Source organism: Pholcus phalangioides, unplaced genomic scaffold, assembly GCF_987345545.1.
Source record: "Pholcus phalangioides strain wild (caught in Gottingen) unplaced genomic scaffold, Ppha-v1.0 ptg000013l_1, whole genome shotgun sequence".
Lineage (NCBI taxonomy): Eukaryota > Metazoa > Arthropoda > Arachnida > Araneae > Pholcidae > Pholcus > Pholcus phalangioides.
This window is the reverse complement of record NW_028301606.1, coordinates 1,313,319-1,328,222: the sequence shown is the minus strand read 5'-3', so window position 1 is coordinate 1,328,222 and position 14,904 is coordinate 1,313,319. Positions and strand designations below refer to the sequence as shown.

The 14,904-nt window shown below is 35.0% G+C and overlaps 1 protein-coding gene across 1 annotated transcript; it reads right to left on the bottom strand.

Annotated features, from left to right (window-relative positions):
* Positions 1-13,294: 13,294 nt before the first annotated feature.
* On the bottom strand, positions 13,295-14,464 carry LOC149078458 (uncharacterized). The gene has a single exon (XM_089240916.1). It carries the CDS (start codon positions 14,462-14,464, stop codon positions 13,295-13,297), a length of 1,170 nt encoding a protein of 389 aa, XP_089097042.1.
* Positions 14,465-14,904: the final 440 nt, after the last annotated feature.

The window sequence follows — 14,904 nt, the reverse complement described above, 5'->3', positions numbered from 1 at the left end:
CTAACGTTTCGGGTGAATGCATTGGAAGCGGACACACATCGGTAGCAATCATTAAAACACACTCACTTGGGCGCTTGTGATTCCTGTCTATTCTATTTTTGTTCCGAGTACTAATGTGTAATCAGAATCTTTTGTGAATGAACCTGGTTGTGTCATTATACAGTTGGTGATGTTTACTGTGGGAAAACAATTATTTTTTCCCTCTTTTTATTTTGGGAGTCATTCGGCCCCAACGTCAATTGATGCTTGATATTGACCGATTGTAAGGTCTTAGGTTACTTGAACGTATCATCTTACAGAAAAGTCCTATTTCTTCTTTTACATAAAATCTACAAATTTTCTGTTTGACTTTCTATTTCAACTCCCATTACAGTAAAAACCCCTTCTTAACGGTCACCCCACTGTTTTACGGCCAAATAAAAATATCCCGGCAAAAAGCCTATTTAAATGATGTATTTCGAACCCCTGCTTAACGATCACCATCAGATATGTTCACGGACACAATTTTCCGTCATTCGTTCCGCTGAAAATCCCTGTACGGACACCAATCGTTGCAATTTCGGTTCGAATTACACTCACTAGATGGGAGTACGAGTTCTAATATTTCAACCGAAAGATACCCAGGCCACATCGCCATATGGCACAATATCGGCTTCAACCACTTTTTGGCTACTTCTCAGTGATGCTTTTGCTTTGAGGTTTTTTTTATTGATTCGCAACTCTGATGTCAGTTTTTTGGTTGTGCTTGCGCGTATATTTTACATGATTTCACGCTGTTTCATATGGCTCTTACTAGTAAATACTCGCTTTCTACCACTTAGAGAAAAAGATTCCGAAGAGAAATGAAATGAGGTCATCAAATACAGTGGAAAAAAAAAAACGGAAATGGGAGTTCACACACACACACACACAAGTTTGAAGGAAACCTAATATTGGCAAGAAAAATGGCTGAAAAATGGAAAGCAAGCTACGAAAAAATTAATTTTCGAAGAAAATGAGAACTTGTCATAGAAGCAGTGGTGTATGGTTGGTCTGTTTCAACAAAAAGCAAGAATATACCTGTTTCTGACGCAATTCTGCATGAACAATCCCGAGAAGCTGCAGAAGAACGTGGACTCATCAACTTCAAAGCTTCAAATGGTTGGTTGAATAGTTTTTGTGTGCGTTACGCAATTCTATTTAAGAAATTTTGCGGCGAACCTCCTGATGGCAATGATGAAGTGTGTGAAGAACGGAGTAAAACATGGCCACAAATTATCTAGGGGTATTCAGCTAATGAGGGGGTAGCAGGGGTGACCGACAGCCAACCAAACAACGATTGATCAGTTTCTTCAAAAAAAAAAATGTAAAAGTTCAATGTATAAACTTTGTGTAATATTTCTTTTATAATTTTATTCCTGTGTCTGTGCAATAACTATGTACTTTCATGATTTAAACGCATCTTATATTTTCAAAACTTCATTCATTTGAACAGGGATTCTCTCTTTTACGGTCGAATTTTTTTCTCCCACGAGTATCCGCAAAAGAAGGGTTTTACGGTATAGGAACAGTTTTCTCTATGAACGTGAGGAAATACATATGCACGTATGAATTTGCATATAATCTGAGCACTACTCATCACCTACCATCGCTATCAGTGATTAATAAAGGAAAAGAAACAGCACATGGGAAAACACAAAAATAAACGAAAAATTATCGTAATTATTATCAGTTGGGATAGATAAACTAGCAAACAGTTGGCTATTACCGGAAACCAAATCCAAACCCTGGATCCAAAATTTCTCCCATTGAGACAATGTTAAGGTCCCGCTTTAAGTTTTAATTTCAGAAACTTTTCCTCGACTCGCATATCGTTGTCTAAACCAAACCTGAATAACATAGAGAAAGTATATCTTAATACAGCTTTAGTCTAAACCTAGCTTATATTTCTTCTTGCGAATTTTTTTTGAGTAATTATATATTTCAACATACATAATGTTTTTATGATCTAAAACATTTGGAAATTACGATAAATGTGTTGGCAATTAAAACATATAAAAAAATCTAGATTTTTAGAGTAGATCTGGTACCGGCAGGGACCAGATGACTTCTTTTCGAGTTCACTTCAGCATAATATCCAGAAATATCTGTTTCTTTCATATATTGGGCTGAGAAAAAGCTGCCTATCTCTTCCTGTACCGTTCCCACCAGGGGCCTTTTGCTGAAGTTGAGGCTACCAATGCCTCTATTTCAGCACCTCACGTCACAGTACATAAAATAAGAAAGGCAAAGTCGTTTCTCCAGTGGTGTAGAATGCTTGTTTGGTTTACAAGAGGGCCTAGGTTCAAGTCTCGGTGAAGGCCAGATGACTTTTCTTTCCGAGTTCACCTCGGCATAATATGCAGAAAATATATGTGTCCTTAAATTTTTCATGCCTGATTTATCCAAAAAGATTTGATCGATGTTTGATTGATGACTAAAATATTGATCCTTCATCGGGGTGGTTATCAATATACAAACTATACTAATGGTGAAGAGATGGTATTTTTTCGGCCTGAAATATACTAAGAAATGGATGAAAAGTGAAAGTGAAAGTGATCACTTCTCTTCCCAAATATCAGTTTCGGCATAACATCCAGAAAATTCAATTTATCAGTATATACTAACGGTGTTAAATGGCTATTGAATACCCCGTATTTTAATATAATAGCATGATGCTTATAATGGAATGCACCGCTTAATCGGAAATTACGTGCTGAAACCGCTGTTATTCGTTTAAGAAGCCGACTGTATGTACTACATTCATTTGGAGTAGAATCAAACGCTACGAGTCTTACTCAAATTTGATTATTATGTTATATGCTCTATATACGATTTCTTTCGTCTTCGTAACACTAAATGAACAAAACGGTACAGTTTGACACGTTTCTAGTTCTTATAAACGTATTTTTTTTTTTTTTTTTTTTTGTGTACGGTATTATTTTTTGCTCCACATGCGACAGTATGGAAGAATGGAATTGGCAACGGTCACGCACACGTTTTTCTTCGATTAGACGTACCAATGTATTTGTAAGGAGTTGTCGTCATTTGAGCAAAAAGCTGAGATGATTTAGTTACAGTCGCCGGGGTTTTTGTACATTAGGACATAGCACGCGAAAACTAGGCCTTTTCCCCCTCTTACTTATTTATTGTTATTATCGATAGAAGAAAAGATGAAATATAACTCGCGGGAGGACATATATATCAGAAAAGTGGTCTTTCCCCTCCACGTCCTCAGGACGAAATATGTTGCCGTTCGTTATTTCATTTAGTACGGACGCTTCCAGTTGTTCAATACTAAATCAGAGTTAGGCATTGTAAGCGAGAACAAGCGTCAGGAACACGACTTGTAAGCACGAGAAATAAAATTCTCTTCAGATTTGGTATTAAATGGTTATTGGAAAACTTCAAGTAATACAGTCATTCCTCAAGAGACGAATTATTGACTGCTATCATGGAAAACTCGTATCTCGAAGCAAATTTTCCGATTTGAGACTACAGAGATTTCTTTGATTTGTTCCCATTCCCAAAACAGTAATACAATAAAAATCCGTTATACTTGAAGTTTACAATCAGAAGGGAAAATTGTTGTTATAACGTGTCTCTCGTTATAAACGAATTTTACGTTTTCGCACTGTAGAAGCAAACTGGGGGGAAAAAACAAACTAGAAAAATTTACCAATTATTTTGAATTATTTTTGCTGAAATAGGCATCTAATGTCAACTGATTATGGAAACGAACTGTTGATTTTATTACAAACTTGTGTATTTTGAGAATGCAGCAGTTTCTGCAACTGGAATACTCATTGCACTATAAAAATTACCAATAACATTCAAGGCAGATTAAGACCTGTTTGCGAGGAAAGAGAAAGGAGAAATAGGCTTTCTCAAGGGAAATAACAACAATGTCAAAACCAGAGGTAGCGCCTCACCTGCCCAACCAACACACCTACAGATGTGTTTTTCCACCTTCTGTATAGAAAACAAGAAGATAAGATACAACATGCGGTCTTCTTATCAGTGGGGAGGAACTGACACTCCCCATTTAAATATAAACACCTATGAATAGGGTAAAGACATTTAAAAAAGATGTCACCCTTTTTTCAGTCCAACTCTTAAAGTGAAGGGAAACCACGCTCTTCGAGAATTTCTGTTGTCGATATATCGAATGTGTTCTGATTTTCATTCCTAAATGCTCGCTATAAGCGTATGTTTTTTTTGTATTTCTAACATCAGCTCTACGACAATTACTTCCGAATCACTCGTAATATGTCATACTGGTTATAGCGGACTTTTACTGTACATAATTGTATAAAAATCAATTAAGCTTTGAAAGTAATATAAGCTTTGAAAGTAATATAAACTTTGAAAGTAATATAAGCTTTGAAAGTAATATAAACTTTGAAAGTAATATAAGCTTTGAAAGTAATATAAACTTTGAAAGTAATATAAGCTTTGAAAGTAGGAGCTTTACGCGCAGGGTCTACATTTCAGGCTGGCACACTTGTAAAATGGACAGTTCGAGGGGAGGGGCACAGAATATCTTTTCCAGAAGAATTTTGATACAATGACAAATTATCAGAAATTCACTAAACAGCTTATAAAGATGTATAATTTGAAATTTTTATTTTTTTCACAATAATTTTGGTTTTATTGTGCTTCATGAAATATATTCAACTTCTGAGCTGTTAGGCCATGGTCCGGAATATTCGCTTCCTGATGATACATCCAATTCTGCGGCGGGCATCTTCAGAGGTTCAATAATGTACTATCTACTGTATTAATGTAACTTATGTAGTATCTGTAGCTAACATTACAAGTCGAGTTGTTCCTTATAGCACATTGATCTGAGACTTGATCAGGTGCAGAGAAGTTGTATTAGATGGTTTTTAAACTTTGGATCATGGTCTGAGACCCCTGATGTCGAATACATTTTCTTAACCCCCTTTATGTTCAGGCAACAAATTTGGACAATGCGCAGTTAAGATAAATCGTAAAAACTGGTATCATTTCTACACACGGGAAATGAGGTCTGAAAAAAGACAACGGAAGAACAAAAAGAATTCAGTTTTTCTCCCTCTCCAATTGGTTAAAAACCCGAATTTCAAGCTGAAACAAGTTGAAATTGGGGTTTTTAACCAATCGGAGACGACGCGGGTTTTCAGAATCGGAAACAGGCGTGCACTATATAATCGCACGCTAAGTCAGTGTTTCTCAACGTGTGCGTCACGGTTTCTTGGGCGTCATGGCGAGCTAGAGATATTGATTAGTGTGCTGTGCCTATTTATACTTTGAATTGGTACTTTTTATATGGAGAAAAATATCCATATAAAATAAATATGGATATATTATGGATCATTAATTTTATATAAAATATTATATATATAATATAATATATTTATATCTATATAAAATAGATAATATTAATAATATATATAATTCTACCTAAACGGTTTTAGGTAGAACCGCAGATGAACCATGGATTAAAAAAGGGAGAAGCGGGTAACAAAAATTTCAGCACCGCTGCATTAAGTCAAATCAATGACCCATGCGTACAAAATCGAGTATTCTTGGGTGACTCTGAGCAACAGCTGAAAATATATGATATGAACCTCAAATTTAAGTCTCCATCCTAATTATATACTCATCTACATTGTTCCAGAAGCGTTAAAAATTGTAAAGCCAAAAATTTAGTATTAAATTACCTGAACAGCGAATATCATTAAGTACACCTATTCCGTCAGAAATTGTTTTTAAACAATTTATTTGAATTTGAGCAACTTTCACTTTCCTTGAACTAGTGTCTTTCAATTAGCATTTACCAAGGGATCCCTTAGTCACATAAACCAAGATTACAAAGGACCTCCAGAGCTGTAGCAGAAACTGTAGTAAAGATATAGCAAACACAGTTATTCCGTGGACACCTTCAAAAGGTGACACTACGAAAAACAACTGTTTCAGAACTGGTAATTCATTTCAGTAAAATACATTTTTAATGTAAATTTAGATTTAAAAAAAACAAGTACGAAAACGAAATTCTTATATTAAACTAAGATATGAAATTAATTTTCTAACAATTAATTATTTTAGAAAAGAAAATTAAAAAAAAATTCTAAATAATATGAAGAAATATTACTATTGTTAAAGAGATTTAGGTCGAGGGGTCTTCACCTGCCAAATTAATATTCTCTGTAGTCTATGTCTCTAAAGCAGAGACAATTACGTGCTAGTAAAAGACTTTTTGCCACACAATAGAAAAGCATTAAATTTCATAATAGCAGACGCTCCCATTACATCTCTAAGAAAATAATAATAATACAGATATTAACTACCTCTGTAATTATCATCAATATTAATTTATTTTGTGACGCAGATAAATGACCAAGAACAAAAGAATATTAAGAAAAAGGAAATAATTTAAACATCCATCTATTGAGAAATATATAATTACGTTTAAAAACGGTAAATTAAATGCACACCGATGTAATTGACTATTCCTTTTTCTGTAAATTATATGGTTCTTGTAGACCAAAAGTAAATGTAATTTATGGGTTCATCTGCATATTTTCTAAGAGGGAGGGCGAAGTATTCATTCAATATTCAAAGTACAGTAGTACTGTAGTAGGTCTTTTCTACTTATTACTTCTATTTTTGGTATTTTTGCTGCTCCACAAATGTTAATGATGTTGAAATAAGCGTAGAGGAAAACCTTTCCTTTCGAATTATTGGGTTTCTTCTCGTTCTTTCTCTATTCTACTTTCCCTATTCACAGAATATTCTGGCAAAGAGAATGGGATTCGTTTAATTTAGTCGTAATTGAAATGGAGACCACCTGCCTAGCTTTAGCTCCTCGCCGTAATAATAATAGTAATAATAACGTGTGGTAGTGCGAGTATTAGTAGGAGAAGAAGCACTATTGTGCGCTTCTCACGGATAATGATCAAATCTCGCTGCTTGCGGGAATGAATGAGAATAAAATAAAAATTGCTTTTTCCCATGTATTTTTTTCTCATTGAAATGCTGTTGGAGGGCTTCTGAATAATATTTGAAGCATCCGCATCATTTAAGAGATCCTATAGTATGTATATTGTACTTTAAAAACAGATTTTGAGTAAAAGTTTGGGCGAGTATAATTTTTTTTCCTCAAGTATACAGTATATATATATATATATATAGAAATTCGATTATAACAGCATTTAAGGGAATATATTGTCGTTAAAATTGAGATTGAGGTCTTGAAATGATGCGATGCATATAGTTGCTATTTTAACCAAGTATAAAAATGTAATGTAAACGTACGCAAAGCTTACAAAATGTTCTTATCATTCAAAAAGAGTCAGAATAAACCTCTAAAATTGTAAATTTGTAATAAAATCCGCAACTAAATTTTTTTTTATCCCAATATATTTCCTGGAATAGGATTTGGAATGAATTTCTAAAGTTTCTCTGTTTAAAAGACATTATCCAGATGAGATATATTCAGCGCAAAGATATATATTCGTATTCGAAACACGGGGGAAAGTTTGGAGAAAGCAGCATTAAATGCGGGTAAACCATTTTACCCGCATTTAATGCTGTTTTTCGTAACTTTCCTCTATTTTTTTGAAATCGAATAGCTCAGTGAATATTGCACTTAGAAACGTAGAATTTTTTTCGTTAAATTAGAAGAGACAGAGCAATACCTCTTCTACCTCTTTCTGATTGGGTTTTTAGGCACGAGGGGACTGTATGAAAAGTTATTTTTTTTATTTTAATAACTATATGATCCCTTGCAACATGAATGACATATCTGAGTACTACACGTGATTTAAATACTTTTTCTAATTGGAAGTATGATTCTAGGATCAACGGTTCTCCAGTAAAATGTCATACGCTCTGTTACCTACGCACCCTGTCTATCAGTGGTGCACAAACTTTTTGAAGCTCGAACCCCCTTTTGACCAAAAGATTTTTCGGCGACCCCTACATAGCCTGGCCATACGTCGCAAGACTCCGACATGGCCTGACCATATGTTTCCGGGACATTCTGATTTTTCGCCAGTAACGTTATGTCCCGAAAGTCTGTTTCGGAACGTGTGTTTCGATTTTGATTAGGCGATTTTGATTAGTTACTCTATGGAAAATAAAAATAAACGTCATTTCCTACGTTCCTTTTTTTTTGCAAGGACATTTCACATTCGTGATTCTGGGATGACGGAGCCGATATTATTGTACAAGCAGAATTTGATGAAATTGCATTGTATGATACATGGTAATTAGCTCTGCTGAATAAAGGCACTCTTTAGTTTTGACATAGAAAATGAATTTCTTATTTGGAAATTTTATTTCGGAGAATCTCTCGTGATCCCCCTAGTTCATTGACGCGACTCTCTGTTGGGCCGTGACCTACAATTTGTGCACCACTTCTGTTCATAATTTTCGGCTTACATTCATTTAATATATTCACCTTCCTTAATTTTTCACTTATCTCAATTAATCTCTTATTATCTCACTTAATTTTTGAAATTTAAGTTCTTAGGGACATTTACTCTGAAATTGAATTAGGCCCCAGGTTTGGGACCTACTTGACTGAGCAGCACGGCTTTCTGACGTCCGGTCATCAGATTAAAGCGCATATCCCTAGGGATGGGACGCATAAATTATGCAAGCTTATCTCAATTAAAATTAAACTTCTATCAACTCTTAAAATATTTATATTATTTTATATAATTTAATATTCGTATCTTCTATAAGTATAATAAATTATTTAAATTTATAATTCGAATTATATAAATTTAATGCAGTGAAACCACGACGTATTCATACTCTGCGTACTAGAAAAAAAATGTGATTGTAGAGGGATTTACGTTATATCGAGAAACAGCAGTTCAACATCAGAGTATAGGCATTTCCAAGAAAGACTTGAAAAATGTCGTTGTAGAGGGATACATTGTTGTACTGAGTATCCTTGCAGCGAGTTTACACTTGAATACAACTTTTCTTAATTTAATATCCAACTTATAACTGACTATATTAGACTATTCATATTGGATATTCAACTTGATTAAAGACCAAAAAAGCTGAAGAATGCCGTTGTATTATATTTCTGGTCATAGCATTTCGGTTGAAATCAAAAATGAGTTAATCAAGACTAAAGAATCATCCGGAATTGCTTTTCATTGACGTTATATCTGAGACGCCACTGTAACCAAGTTTGTTGAATCAGCTTCAAAATAATGTCTTCAAGTACCTTGACTTAGCAATAAAATCTCCACAATATTAAGAGTAAAATACCGGCAACAAACTTTGATTAATAACCGTAATCTACATAAAAAATTAAATGCTTCTAATCTACAAGTACCCACAAATTCCAAGTTAATCATGAACATTTCCCATGGGAAAAAATATATTCTAACGATTATAACATTACTTTTTTCTCAGAAAAAAAAAATCCAATCATTCCCCGAATAATCATTTCCAGTAAATCAAAAAAAAAAAAATTCAAATATTAATAATTTATACACAGAATGTATCAGAATCCATTCATTACGTAAAAGTAAGAGAAAAAAAATTTCGAAGATATACATATCGTATTTCATGGTTCATTGTATTTTTTAGGGGAAAAAAATGCTCCAATTTAGTGATGTGTGTGTTTATTATTGTTATATTTTCTCTTTATTTATAGATCATATTTTTCACAAAAACGGAGAAGAAAAAAATACTATTCTTTGTTCGGTAATTACTTTGCATTTTTTTTTTCGTACGTGTATTACGATTAGAGTTAGTGAAAAATGAGTTTATCATACGGAATTTTTTTTTGTTCGCTTTAAATAGGAGAAAAAAAGTGAAATTGAGAGGTTTTTTTGTGTATGTATTTAATCTTTCACATAACAGAGAGCAGGTGAAAAAGATTTCTTGCGGAATCCACACAAAAAATAAGTTATTATTATTATTTAGTAAAAAAAATGGTTTTTTTTCGGATCTTATGCATCACTTATTTGGAAAATTGTCTTTTTTTCTCGTAATATGCATTTTCTGTGATTTTTTTTGTTTTTTGTTTTTTTACGGACCGAAAAAGAAAATAATGTGAAGTATTCTGTTAGAAAATAATAAGTATTTTAATGATTTTTTTTATAAAGAAATAAATGAAGTTATTTATATTCTGTGGGGTTTTCCGGAATGGTTTTTTCTCGTCGTGTATTCTATATACTTTATGAGAAGGTGGTTTTGCAAATGTGTTTGCTTCTCATAGGGGCATTGCCCTATTTTGTAGAGAACACCACTTTGATATAGTCCCAAAACTCTTGTTCCTCCGCCCTTTCCTTGAGGACAGTGCCCCATTTTCCCGGGATGAGATCTTTGGCGGGATTCTCACGGGTATAGTGAGTTTATAGTGTAAAAAAAAGCGAGCATAGTGATCGGTAAGAATATGAATTTACTTGTTTAATTTTCATAACATTTACTGCAATCACGGAAACAGATATTTATTTTCTGGATATTATGCTGAAGTGAGTTCGGAAAGAAAAGTCATCCGGTCACCACAGGGACTTGAACCCTGTGGCCTAAGAGCAAGAGGGCCTAAGTTCGAGGCCCGATGTAGACCAGATGAATTTCCTTTCCGAGTTCACCTAGGCATAATGACCAGAAAATATCTTGGGCTGAGATAAAAACCGTCTATCTCTGCTACTGCAATGATAGCGACTCTGGAATATGGCCTATAGGGTAACGGAGCCAAGGTTAAACGAAGGTAAGGGCCAGGGCAGTAACTATGGTTTTTCTGAGGGATGCAAAAAAGATTTCATTGCCCCCATAACTGTAAAATTGTTGTTTCTACCTAAACTTTTCCACCCCTAAATGATGATGTCCGGGACAATTGGTCACCCTTTGACCCCCTCCCTCTAGTTTCGGCCCTAGTAAGGGCAACAGAAAAGTGGAAAAATTATAGTAAGGTAAAGAGAGCCACGAATGTATAAGTTTCGGAACCACGCGCCGTAAAGTTTTAGTAAAATTCATGATGGTAAAATAATCAATTTTTCATATGCAATTATACTGCACAATTAATTTTTTTTCATTATTTAGCCCCCCCCCCCAATGCACATAAGGGCCACGGACCATAAATTGGCCTATGGTAAATTTTTCTGGGTTCTGAAAATAGCACACCTTTTCCCACTTTAAAGTCAAAAATGAATTTTCTTCATCTCTCTCTGTAGCCCCCTTTACTAACTGTCATGGCTCCCCTTTCACTTGATTTTCAATCATGGCCCCCCCCCCCAGAATATCCCAGTACCGCAGGGGGGGGGCACACATGACCCCAGGCAGAGATCCACTGTTACAGATGACACTATACTAATGATGATGATAACTGGGAAAAAATTCAGAAGTATATTATGCTATTCGTTATTGGTGTCCATTATCTAGAACTAACCCAACAATTATGTTTGAAATAATTCTTAAAGCTTTTTCTCTAATAAGCTACTGAAACAGCAAGTCGGACAAAGATAATAGCACACTCTCCGCCGGTGACAGACAATACTAATCAAAACATAGCTCGAACATAAAACCAGTATAAATCCATAATCATTAACGACAATCAATTAAACCTAACTCCAGCAAAACGTCACATCCAAAGAAAACACAACAACACACAAAAATTCTCTCTACATCTTTACATCACGCACATCTTAATTAATAATTAAACCTTAATATAGACTTAATACACAGTTCCAGACATAAACAAGGACCGAAAATAAATACAGATTTATTTATTTTTTTAATACATAACCTATAACGAAAGAGACTTATTTTGTAAGTCATGTCGCGTGCAAGAGCCGCAAATCAGACAAGAAAATAATAATAATAATATTGCGGGACTCTTCATTATTATTCCTTAGGCAAGTCTCGCTTTATCAAATAACGGGCTGATAATGATTTGAAAGTTCCCTCCTTGGAAATTACAAATCGAATCTCTATTTCCTTTTCTTATCTCGCATAGAGATTTCTCCCTGGACTTCTTTTTCTTACGTATTATTATTTGAGTCTTATCTGTGAATCCCGCCCAAGCCATCATAACGATTTTGCAGTGTGTCACTTGCAGACTCCCTACCAATTACAAAAATCTTCTCTCCGGTGATACTAATCCTTCCTTTTTTTTTATTTATTTTTTGTCTTGGTGAGGTGAAGAAAATCTCTATCTTCTTTTCTTACCTCTTAGAATCAAGAATAAGAAGAAAATAAGGGAGAAAAAAACATATAAGAATTGAACAGAAGGCGCGAATTATTAACCTTAATTTCTTTCAAGGAAAAGATTAGGAAAGGGAGTGGATGATATACCCCCTGAAGATAAGATTGCACTTGGCGTGTTTAGTTGGTTCTACTATTTTTTCATGTTAAAAAAAAAGAGGAAAAAAAAATATATATATACTATATCTTAGCTACAAAATGGAAAAAGTTCCCAAGAGATATTTGAAGAGCCTGTTAATACTTCTCGAAAAATAAGAAAAAGAGTTAGAAAATATCTTTTGGGAATTTTTTTATTATTTTTTTTTCAGTGTATTTGACAGATGATTGGTTGCCAAAAAAAAATTATTAAAAAATGTAAAAGTTGTATATATATATATATATATATATATATATGTTTTTTTTTTAATGGCTTCTGGTGTTGAAAGTATTAAAAGTGCAATATATTTTTTTTTATATTTAAGAATTTCTTGTTTGTAGGATTTCTTATCTTAAGATGAAACAAAATGAGAGTTCTGGATTTTTAATATTTTTCTTGTGATGGTGATTTTTATTTATTTTCATTTATAAGATGTTTAGAAATTGTATTACTTGTGAGTTTTGTGTTTTTAAAGGAGAAAAGAGTCTTTTTGGTGGTGTTTTGGAGTGAGGAAATTTCGCTCTTGTATGTGGAATTATATGGACATTCTTACACAGTTATGAATTAGTTGGATGTTAGAAATATGTTTTCAGCTTGAAATATGTGAACGTAATATGATGATAAATTTAATATTTTCAGATAAGGTTATGAAACTTCTAAAGAAGGGTGGAATGGAAGACTGACGATCATGAAATATTCAGCATTACGTGAACATAAATAAGGAGGAAAATACATCTATTAGCAACAGTTACAACAAATGAAGAATATACGCAAATTGCTTTCAAAATTTGAAACTTTTCATGAATAATGTGACAAACGGAGATAAAGGCATTTATATCAATAATTTTACAATTGTCAAAACTGAAAAAAAGGAGATGAAACTCTCCTTACATTAATGATTCCATTTTGAATTTTTCTGTTTTAAATAATTGATTGCAACCTTTCCGAAACGATCTGGTTGATCCTTGAGTATTCATTGTTAAACAAGAAACATTTGAGCAGTTTATCCATCTTCCCACTGAAGAAACTGTTCAATTGGGCCACAGATCCACGGGAAACTATATTCTCAAGAAAATCGACGGCTTCTTTCCGAATTTCGGGGCTCTGGTGTTTCAGACGCTTAACAGCGGGGCGTATGATGTGAACGTTTATGAGAGACTGGATCTGCTCGACGTTGCCCGCCGCGATGTTCGCCAGAGCCCAAAGGATTCGCCTGAAGACTCTCTTGTCAGGAGTGGACTCCAGGAGAGACTTCATACTGACTAATATGCCTGTGTCTAGAAGGTTCTGTATTTGACCATCGTGACCGGAAGCCAGGACTCCTATTGTGGTCAGGGCCACGACCTGACGTTCGCACGGACCGCGGATATTCAGCATTTTCTTCAGCTTCTTGGTGATGACTGCGGAGTCGAGGACGATCTGCTTCTGCTGCGGCCCGACGCGGACGTTGTATATGATTGTCCACATTATGTTCATGAGGACTCTCGGCTCGTGATGATTCAAGAGGACTGTCAGACGTGAAATCATTTCCTCGAAAGCTTCAACTGGCACCGGACGAGTCTCGTGAAGGCTCAGGTGTTTCAGTGCCCTGGTGACTTCACACAGGAGCTGCGTCGACGAATACGGCTGGACGAGACTCAAAAGAAGTGGTACGCACCCTAAGCCGACGCATTCGCTACTGAACTCAGCGCAGTCCATGACTATGTTTGCCAGAGCTGATGCGGCGTATTCGCAGACCAATAGGTACGGTGATCGCAAATTTACAACCAGAATCGGCAACGCACCGGAATTGACAATGACCTTAGTATGTTCCACTTTTCCCGAAGAGAGGTTCACTAAGGCTTGTGTAGCTTCGAGTTGCTCTGGCAGCGTGGTATCGTTCAACCGCAGACGAGCCAGGATGGTCGATAACAAACTTTCATACCCATTATCTCCTGATTCGGTTCCGATATCGGTGGGATGGACGAGTCTGTGCATAATTAGATTAGTCAACTGAGCTAGTTCTTTTGCTGGTCCTTGCTTAGCGTTGTACTCATCAGTCACTGCTATTTCATCGAATACCCACGAAGAATCAGAATTCGAACACGCCATTTCAAGAACTTGGGACAAAGAGACTAAATATCAAATTCCTGGGACAAATCCTTTGAAACAGCTGACACAAACACATAAATCTGTATTGACTTTTGAAAGAGAGTTTTTTGGGACAAGGGGCCTTTACACAGTAAGACAGTAATTTGCCTAAAAATATGGAAAAATATATTTATAGGTTTCCAGTGCGACAAATTGTACTAAACTGTTAACTACAATCAAGCACGGTTATAACGACGTCGGTTCTAACACCTTAGCTATAACGTCAATAAATGGCGTATAGACTGATTCCCATGAAAAATACCGTTAATCCATTTTTGACCGCTTTTCAAATTCTTGACCAAATCATACAACATTTATACATCGTCCCCCTCATGCCAGAAACACGAATGTGCAACGTCCTTGGAGAAAAAAGAACGTGGAAAAATACGTTCGAATGCTTA

Bases quoted from the DNA above. Each gene is read 5' to 3' on its own strand.
- LOC149078458 (XM_089240916.1), bottom strand. From the start codon at position 14,464: ATGGCGTGTTCGAATTCTGATTCTTCGTGGGTATTCGATGAAATAGCA.